Genomic DNA, 10,627 nt, shown 5'->3' with positions numbered 1-10,627 from the left:
AACTGGAGAACTGATTTACTTAAGCAAAAAGTTAATAAAGCATGCTTTATCTTCTTCCAAAGTGATGGATGTAATTTCATCAGAGTTTTATGTTAAAATATTCTTTAGGAACATAGCGCTATTTAAAGGTCTTTAAGTGGTGGTACATTTTCATTAAAATGGCATACATCTTAAAGAGGGTGGTGAAGAGGGGTATGCAAATCCGCTGATCTGCTACGATTTGATAACCAAATCCGTCAATCCGTTAAAAAATATTGTTAAATCCGAATCCGTTCGCTAATTGTCTCGTACAAAGGTGGAAAACGCACCTTGAGTTGTTGTGTGTTAGCTAGGCAATGGCTTTCCCATCGAAGGAATCGCAATCGGTGGGGTACAGTGTCATGGATAAGGGCGCGAACACAGCAGACGGTTCAGTGCGTTACTATTTCCCTGATGCGTGACATGCAGAGAGTCTCGTCCGTGACAAAAAAATACACATACTCAGAAAACAACGCATTTCTGACGATCGTTCAGATCCACGATCCGAACTTCCTCACAAGCAAAATCCAAAATCCGAACCTAGAAATTCGACGAAACCGCGAACCGTTGCAATTTCAGGATCCGCAAATCCGTTAAAATTTTGCTCTAGATCCGAAATCCGGGCAAAATAATTCTCAGAATCCGCCGATCCGTTAGCATATTCACCCCCCTCCTTAAAAGATATCTTCTGTTGACTATTTTGTATAACCACAATAAAATGTGGTGAAAATGTGGCCTACGTCCTAATTATCGTTTTCCTGTGTAATGTTTAACCGAGGAATAATATATCGGACAGCAGAAATCTATTTCACGCAATTCCTTCCGTCCTTGAGTACGCGTTCATCTTTACTATTCGAAGTGATTTCCATGCCCACTGATTCTCAGGATGATTGAGTGGTGAATGAATGATATACCACTTCCACGAATATGAAATTACGATTTACCTGCAAAGTCAGCGTCACCAAGGCGTAATTACCCAAGAGTTTGAATGGCACACCACAATATTCATTGAGCCGGTTGGGTCTACGAACGCTAAAAGGTAGCATATCATCCATGGAGTCAGTCTTGTCAAGCGGTCTTTCAAATGTCAGCGATATCAACCGAAAAAGAAATGGACAGCTGAAAAATAAGGAGGAGAGTTTGAATTATACAAATAATATCTGACTGTCGATAGAGCTTGGCATTCAGAGTGACGTTTGTCTGACTTGACAAGCACACTGGACAATAACTGGGCGATTTGGATTGGCAACTCCGTGAAGACTTCCACTTCTGAAAACAGTATATAATTGTTCTTTTAATGGTTGTCAGCATTAGGTCCAACGCTTTCTTGTGCCGGACGGTCTCGTCAAATCTACTCAAAGCTTTGCTGGCTCTTTATTTAATTACATGAGGTAACGAAGTCCAAACTAAGTGAACATTTTGCTAATTCCAACACCAAAACATATATTGACAATAATTGTTAAACGTTGGAGCATATCTTCGGCAAACTGTCTGGGTGAAGCATTACAGTTGTATTAGATTTAACCAGATGTTCTTTTGTTAAATAAACTGATAACCATTCGTGCAATGACATTGATTATTAACAGGCATGCAACTAAATTAAACTAACTCTATTTTCTATTTGTTAGAGCTGTGTTGTGCTAATTATAGTAAATGTTATCTAATTTTGCTTCTTTGCTTTTTTTATGTAATTTTTCAATAGTTAATTGACTGTACTCCAGGAGTGGTGTTTGGGCAGGGTAGGAGCACCTCCCTATATGGGGTACATGGGAACATACAACAGGACAGGATATGGTTTTATTCCCCACTGTTCTAACCAGGGTGTTAAATTTTAGGAAAGTTAGTCTTAAAGCAGAAATTTCATTCGTTATTAAAGAATAAATAAACCATTTATTTTGTCCCTTACCAAAATAAGGTGATAATATTGTCAGGGATAATACTATAGCCCTGCCTGACTCGGAACAACCTTATGCTCAAACCTGGGTCAAGCACCCTAACCCTTCAGCAAGCTGTGCTAAATAAGATTTAATGTGAATCTTAGTGAAAATATCCTTGAATAGGTGGAGGTAATTGGTCAAAAATTCGCTGGTAGTATTTCCATATAGACAGGTGTAGGCATTACACAGTAAAGCTGAGACTATGTATATCTTACCTACAGAGCTTAAAGCTATCCTCAAATCTTTTTTAAAATCTAAGAACTTAAAATAGTTTACGATGTCACCAAATATCCACTCTACCGAAATCCTGACACTACTCATCGAATGATTATATTCTTCAATGAGGGGATTCGGTGCAACTATACGGAATAGTGTCTGTAAGTGTACCCTCAAAGGATATGCTGAATCTCCATACAGACAGAGAGGGTGCCCTGTAGTGGAGAAAGCATATTGGCTAAGATCTCTTAGTAGGCCTGAGTCTCCTAGCATGCCTGCATCATGCTTTCTTCCTTCTGTGGAAAATAATTGTTATAAGGAAAATATTGAGTCAGTCTTGATCAGCTCCACATCAATATGTTCATCTTAACAGTTATCAAAAGAAAAATGTCACTAAATTCGTTTCAACGTAATCTTTGAAATACTTTATGGACACAGCTATGTTTTACTAGAAACAAATCTTCATCATGATGTCTCTTTGCACTGAATTTAGAGGCAAAGACAAACAGTATTTATCTTACCCACTGGTCCATAGAGGTTTGCAATAATTCCATTGGGCAGTGAAACAAATTGAAATTTCAGTCCATGTACTTTTTTGTGCTCATTGTAGACTTCCCTTTGGTTCTCGTCTGGTCTACACACTGCTCTCACTGTCCCATCGATGAAACCAAAACAGTTTTTCAAGGCAACACCCCTATCTGAAATTGCTCGTGCATACTCCTCCAGTTTAACTGGGCTCAAAAGTGTACGATTCCAGTCTGTCAGTCTTTGATGGTGGTTATCATAAATATAGTTCAAAACAGTGTACTTATCATTGATAACTCTGGCACTGGCCTACCAAATCTTTGAACCATGTCGCTGTATCGGCATGGATAGGCCACTCTCCTGAGAAAAATGCACAGGCCCTCTATTCCACTACAAATAGTTCCTTGAGGGCAAACTAAATATCCTGGAATTCGCAGAACATCAGCGACCAAAGGGATGTCATTTTTACGGAATCTGAACTCGGTTTTGCACTCATCGGGGTCCATTTCGTCAAAGGAGAAACGCTGGTAATCTTTATATGGAGGGCTCAAGTTTTTTGAAGAAAAGGCACCATATAACAACACGAACTCTTTATCATTTATCGCCTCTGACGAGTGATAAAGCGTCAAGATATCCCGCATTTCGCGAAAATTAGCCATTTTATCTCGACGTCTATTCGTCGCCGAAGGTCTAAAATCTTAAAGCCAAATTTCCCGCGCGAATTACGCCGTACTCACCCCAGGTCCTCCCCTATCATGGCGTCCTCAACAGAAGACCCCGTCCTCGATCTTAAGGTCCCTATTGGAAGAGGTGCAACAGACGCAGATTCTGCAAAACTTTGAGCTTCCTTATGTTCCCTGAAAATATTTAACATTACATGCGAATTGTACTTTTTGCCTTATTTCGGTATCTATTAGCTTTTAAAACTGACCAGAAGTTGACAGGTCAAACAAGTTGCATTTAGATAATCAAATCAGTAGTGGACTTCCTGTGAATTCCAGTTCGACATATCGTGTAGGCCCCTCAATGACGCACATGCGATGTGATTACATTTGCCAGATGAATACAAAGATTATCAACTTTCTACGATGACTAATCTCCAAGCCCTTTTTCATGTCATCTTTAAAGCGTTTTTTTGCCAAACAGAATTTAAAAATAAATTTAATTGAAATCACTCTACAACTAAATACGACCTAGCGTTTCAAATTTGGATAGTTGTTTGTAAATAACAAAGCGCAGGACTCTGATTGGTTAACAAGCTTTATTTGTCGTGTGTCCGAATACAAGCAACTCACAATTGAACAGGTGAAATCGGTGAGTTGGACCAATCAAAATCGAGGGATATATTGCAATAAACAGGCTACCCAGGCTCAATTTCAAAACACAAATTAGATTAAATTCTCCGTTAAGCTGATATATTAGCTTCTTAGCCGGTCCTCACATAAATTCATTTAATGTCTGAGTCTCTCGCATGTTATCATTGTCTTGTAGCATTCATGATCATTTGCTTCATTGTAGTTTCTTATCAGTCACGTGTTACCCACTCAATCTATTTGATATAATTTGCATAATTACTTGTTATATTCGTCTTCGCATCCATCTCACGTTAAGAATTCCATTCCTTTTTCTCAGTTTCTAAGACTTCGTCGTTTATTTAGTGATGACTCTGACCGCATTCCATTCACTCTCACGTTTCACCCTCACAACTACTCAGTTAAATCCATCATTCTCAAATTCATCATTCTCAATAATTTGGATATTTCAACTTTGTTGAAATATCCAAATTATTTCGTTCCCCCCTCCGACGCAGCCCCAAACAGTTTCATTGGAAACTATCAGCCTTTATCAATCTATTTGAAGTTACTCTCCTAATAACTAGCTGAACTATAGCATTCGTTCCTTTTTATCTGACTACAAAATCCCTGTCATAGAATACATAACCAGCAATTCGCATAGCAGGTAGATAATCTATTCCGAAAGTCTTCAAAATGCTCCTCTCCCATCTTAAAATTCGTCATACAAACTGTATTTACCTAATATAACCAGCATTTCGCAAAGCAGGAGTACAACCTGTTCCTGATGTCTTCGAAATGCTCCTCTCCTATTTACAAATTCATCATGCAAATATTTATTTACTTAATATTTCTAGCATTTCGCATAGCAGGTAGATAAGCTGCTCAGAATATCTTCGATATCCTCCTTTTCTATCTTAAAATTCATTATGCAATTATTTACTTACTTAGTATTTCTCTAACGTTTGGATCAATCAGTTTATTATCTAAGCCATGCGCACCCAATCCTCCCCTAGCTAAACACAACAGTCAACTTAGTTCATGTTTGGTCAGGGAAGGGGAGGGGTAGGTACACATAGTTGCTTAGATACTGACACTGATGCCAAGATTTCTTTTTCTTGTAGTCCTCAAATTAGCAATAAATGTCACAAATGATGGAAAAGATTATAGTCTTGACTCTTCCTTGACAGTTTCTTGTTCAGGTGGTACGAAAGCAGTTGATGTTATGACGCTGTGACTTAAAGGTGATTGGCGGGTTTCTCTACACACCATTCTTTTAAATGCGGTATTCATCTTAGTGCTCAGAAAAATGTACAGCCACGGATTGATGGCGCTGTTGGCGTGACCAAACCAAAAGCACACAAACATGACAATCGGCTGAAGAGTCACCTCAATATTCCATGCTTGCATGACAAATATCATGTGAACCACATGGGCTGGAAGCCAGCAAAGGGCAAAGGTGGAGGTAACAATGATAAGCATCCAAACTATTCTTCTCTTTAAGGTTTCTTGTTGCTCTCGATTTTCAGTCGAATGCTCATTTCGATGTGCCCCATGAAACCATAATCTCCTTGCAATAATAGTATACAAAAAAGACATCACAATCAAAGGGATCAGATAGTTGATCACCACAAGGTAGAGGAATAGGCCACGGATAGCCTTATATGGATCACCCAAAACATAAACAGATAGCATGCATTGGGAATTGTGGTCTTCCACGGTTTGAATGGCTGGAAAAATGGACATTGAAGCCAGTGAAAAGATCCAAATAAATGGTACAGTCAGTTTAGGCTTTCTGAACCAAAGATTGCGGCGGAGGAGATGAACAACGGTATAGTACCTGTCCAATGCTATGACTGTCAGGCAGAGGATGGACGCTGTTAATGTGGCATAGGCAATGTATACCACACCTTTGCACATGACTTCTCCAAATACTCCTGGTATCATCCACAAGCCGTCAGTATGTACTTGGGCAATCGACCAGGGCATCACAATCAATGCCACCAGCAAGTCAGCAATGGCCATGTTGACGAATATGAAGCTTGTCAGTGATCTTACTTCAGGTTTCTTCCACACGATGTAGATGAGGAAACCATTCCCTGCAAATGCTACGAGCATCGTAATGGCGTAAAGGACTGTGAGGATGATCCCTTCGATCTCTTCAAGTACTGATGTCATGCTTTTTGCTTCGTCTGTTGTTAGGCTCTAATGAAATGAGAAAAATCTTAGATGTAAAGTACGAGGTCTTGGAAAACTACGTTTTGCTTAAACGTCATCATAAAATTACGAACGGGGGTGGGGTGTAAGGAATAAATAGAAAGGCTAAAGGGTTGTGATTTTGAACAAATGTTAACTTGACTCTCTTCGGATCGACTATAAGTACTGCGTCAATGTAGTTGACCTCTTGCAACATAACATTACTTAAACTAATTCTACTTGGCTAATTCATCTCAACAGTATCCGTGCGTCACAGATACGTTCAATTCGCTAACAAAACGAGCCCATAGAAGATGTTCTGTGGTTACTGAGATATATGGTTGCTGGGTTTCCAAAAAAACCTTTTCCAATCACTGACGATTACTAGTTAGCTAGTTAGCTTGTTAGCTCAGTTGGGCTCAGATCCCGTAAGGGCCTGAGTTTTTTCAGGCCTTATTTCCACTACTACATGAGTAGGGCTTATTACTGCGAGGATCACTTTCATACATCTCATGAAACCGAAGTTCACATTTATCATTTTCATATGTTCAAATTCATTGTGTGATTTAAGAGTTCTGCAAGGGACCGAGCGCTAAAAATGTTAGTGCCAGACTCTAACTTCTCCCCGAGGTATCTCAATTTTTCCTGCAAGTGGAGAAACGTGCGTTCTGCAGCCGGCTCTAATAACGTGAGCTTGCTCCCAGATTATCGTTCAATCATTCGTTTGTGAGAATAATGTACACAGCCTCTGAAAAAAACGTTCCGTTTAATTCGAACCTAAGAGAGTCTATAATGATATCTTACCGAGTGACCTCTCTGGTAAAAGACGCATGCTTTTAGTTAAACTTTTCATACTCCTTAATTTAGACGAATTTTCATGGATTTGGAAGGGTTTTTGAATGGATACAGAAGACAATTTCCTTTCATGTACATCACCTCTTGATTGTGGAGCTCAATATAAACTTCCGTGCGCTCATTATTTAATCGTTTGAACATTCGAATGAACTTGTGAACAAACAATTTCTTACTGAAGCATCTCCTGAACTGACACTTATCAGGCTAATGCCTGAAAATCTTTGTTCTGTATGAATAATTTTTGAGAAGTAAGGAACAGTTACTGGGATAACAATTAGAGGCTGCGGTCGTTATAGAATCTGTCGCTCACGGTAATAGCCAGAGGGACAGCTTACGACAACTGATGGGTTGAGTTGCGTGTCTTTATCCGATGGATTGATTTCAGTTGACCCCGACTGATTTCAATACAAACCAAACGCCTAACGATTTGCCTAAAGCCTTCTCTCGATCTCTGAAAGGAATAACTTGCATGTAGGTGATAACATAATAATCGACAGATACATTCAGTGGTGAAACGAATCATCGAGCGTGCAGTAATTTCATCGGGGAATCTGTGCGACAACTGTGCGACATCTGTGCGACATCTGTGCGGGGAACCTTGTATTACTAACTTTTTATAATCACGAGAACAGAATACTAGAAATCCTACACCTAAAACCGTTTTCGCTTTGCCTAAAGTTGGGAAAGGATTATATCCTAATTCTAACTTTTGTCAATCTGTTCAATAGCATAACATATTTACGCAACTAAAAGCGATAAGTAAAACTGCTTTAGGAATTACCGTCACTTTCAAGTTCTTAAATTTGTGTTTAGCCTGCAAATTTGAAGGTTTAGGAGAGGCTCCATTTCATTCACATTTGAACTTTGCGCACGAGAGGACCGGTATATTTCCTCGTTTTTGGCAGTCAACATGTATTACCGATTATGAAATGCAATCAAACATATTTTCATGCTTTATGTTCAGTAATAAGATCCTTCTGCCAGAACCCAGTTCACTCATCAGACTGAAATGGTTAGAAAATATACTCTAAATCGGGAAAGATGACATTGAAACCGAAGATTTGTCCATGCCCGCACCAAAATCATATGACAAGATGAAAGAAGCTTCTGTTGCAAAAATCATTGAGTTACAAAACAAAATCCAGACGCAACTTGATATAGAAGTTTCAATATACCTAGAGGTGCTCATGAAGGAGGTTTCGGCCTTTTGAGCTTAACGGTAAACATGTCTTAATTAACGTTTGTAAAAACTCAATTCGATTGAGATGTTTTGACGAATGGCATATGATAAAAATAGCAACCTTAAATTACTGCAATAAATCAGTCCACTGCATCTGGGAACCCGCCAATATGGACCAAGCAATGTTTTTTTGAAATGTCTTCAAACATGTGTCCCAGGCTGTGATTGGAAACTGATCTTTTATTTTGGATGTTGAACGTCATGTATATTTCCATTTTTAATGTTGGAGCTTCCTTCTTGGGATAACGCAACGATTTAAGGCTCTTCGCGACTCGTAAAAGCTTTAAATATATAAGCCGAAGGCTAAATTACCGATTGTGAAATACAATCAAACATATTTTCATCCTTTATGTTCAGTAATTAGTTCGATGAAGAACACACTGGTTCAAGCACATGCTGGTTCAAAGCTGAAACCCGAGCAACTACCAACGCTGCTTAAGTACAACAATGGGAGCCGCCAACTACACAATACAGAGCCACTTTTGAAAGAACATATATCTTGGACCTCCTTTGGCTCCTTCGGCACGGCAGTGGATGAAAGAACGAGGATTAATGAAACTACGCATTACGTTCAAGGTCCATTTGGCTCGTTTGGATGGGTTGTAAATAAAAGAACGAGGAATACTCTATATGCGCTAAGTCTTAGGTCTCTTTATTCAGTGGCTCGCTTTGTGGATGGTTAAAAGTTGCCCTGTATTCTGTAGTTTAGCTGAACAATGCTACAAAATGAGCATACATTTCCTTATAAACCCATACTACTCTGAAACAAGTCGTAGTCCTAAGGACAATCTATTGTTTTTCAGTTGTTTTCTTCTACCCAGCTACTGAATGCATGATAAATTCGGGGTTACGCGAAAACCTTGCCCAAAACAATTCTTACCTTCTCGTCGAGTTTCAGTAAAATCGTAAACAAAGTTCTGCTATCTCCTGGCAGCTGTTCCTACAAGAAATGTAATCTCCCTTTTAAGAGTGAGACCATATTCTGAGGGACTGGTGATGCCGGAGATTTGTGACCGCGATACTGAAGGAGACTCGACCGAGTTTCAACCGCCGTCGACCCAGGCCATGCTTTTCAAATGCTTTTCACATGCATGTGGAATTGGTAGTAACTCTACGTGAAAAGCGCTGGAGGGCTGTGCTTGTTTTCTTTTTTTTTTTTAACATTTTAGGAGCTGAGTTCGCGCACACATGTTACTAAAACCAAGAAAGAGAACGGGAGCCTCGCACTGATCCATTTAACAATACAAAATTGCGCAAGACAAAACGGTAAAAGGGTCTGAGCACCAGTTTAAAGCAAGCGCTCATCGTCTGGCAATAAATAAAGCTTTTATTGAGGTGCTTTTGACATAACTTTGACTTCAAAATTTAAGTCTTTACGCTGATAAAAATATATTATTGGGAAACCATGAAAGAACAATTTGCTTCCAGTGCCTGTTCAACTGATTAGAAAAAATGGCATGGGTGAGATCTGAATCGTTCGACGATGAAAGGATGGTTTGTTGGCTCCGACCCTCACGAAGACAAAGTTTTGATGGAAATATAAACGAATAAGGTTACGGGTATTAAAAGAATGCCTTTTTTAGTGGAATAATTATTTTCGCTTGCCTGCCGCCCTCTCTCCCTCACAGTTCTTCTGAGTTACTGCGTTTTTCTAACTAAACGTTTCTGTCATGCCCGTCCACGAAGATTAAAAGGACAAGAAATATCCTAGCATATGCTACCGGCTTCCCACAGAAAGAAAAACATTGGTGTAATTATCATCAGAAGACGTTATCCTTGTTATCATTTACTTTACTTTGTTTTCCAATTGAACAAACTTAAACTATCCGAAGCTATCTTTGAAGACAGATCTACTGAAATAGTGAGAGAAATTATGATTACGAAAATACAACGCATGCAAATACACCTGATCAGCGCTACCAGAAGCACTGAAGAAAAACGATCATTCACAGGAATCCAAAACAAGATATTCAGCTTGCTCATACATCTAAACTAACAATCTAAATCAACTCCAGGCCCTGTTTCTCGAAGGTTCCGCTAACATAGCAGGCCTGTAAAGCTCTTCTGGTTTCATTTAAGATGGGGGTTTCGAACGTTTTGGGAATTATACAATAAAGCTAACAGCTAAAGAGACAAAATGGACTGATTATGGGTTCAGAGCCTGCTTCTCTATTCTTCAACTTTTTATTATAAAATATGGCTTCGGGCCCGTTACGTTGGCAGAACTATTGAGGAACGGTTCCCTGGATACAGATTTTGTAAAGATTTTTTTTGGAAAATCCTTCGTTCGCTTCTTGTTGTAAGTCTAGTAGCGAGTATTAGCCTGATAAGGAAACTTTTGTAATGTT

The 10,627-nt window shown here is 39.1% G+C and overlaps 1 protein-coding gene across 1 annotated transcript; it reads right to left on the bottom strand.

The window, feature by feature from the left end:
- Positions 1-3,938: 3,938 nt before the first annotated feature.
- On the bottom strand, positions 3,939-9,362 carry LOC148724301 (tachykinin-like peptides receptor 86C). The gene is made up of 2 exons (XM_088733823.1): positions 9,160-9,362; positions 3,939-6,193 (listed from the first exon to the last, which is right to left on the bottom strand). The coding sequence occupies exon 2, from the start codon at positions 6,164-6,166 to the stop codon at positions 5,153-5,155; it is 1,014 nt and encodes a 337-aa protein (XP_088589949.1). The 5' UTR covers positions 6,167-6,193; positions 9,160-9,362; the 3' UTR covers positions 3,939-5,152.
- Between the last annotated feature and the right edge of the window lie 1,265 nt (positions 9,363-10,627).

This window comes from Stylophora pistillata, chromosome 9, assembly GCF_964205215.1.
Source record: "Stylophora pistillata chromosome 9, jaStyPist1.2, whole genome shotgun sequence".
Lineage (NCBI taxonomy): Eukaryota > Metazoa > Cnidaria > Anthozoa > Scleractinia > Pocilloporidae > Stylophora > Stylophora pistillata.
Note: the sequence above shows the minus strand (reverse complement) of the source record. Positions and strands in the feature narration are given on the sequence as shown.

Coding starts and splice junctions, on each gene's coding strand:
- LOC148724301 (XM_088733823.1), bottom strand. CDS start 6,166: ATGACATCAGTACTTGAAGAGATCGAAGGGATCATCCTCACAGTCCTT.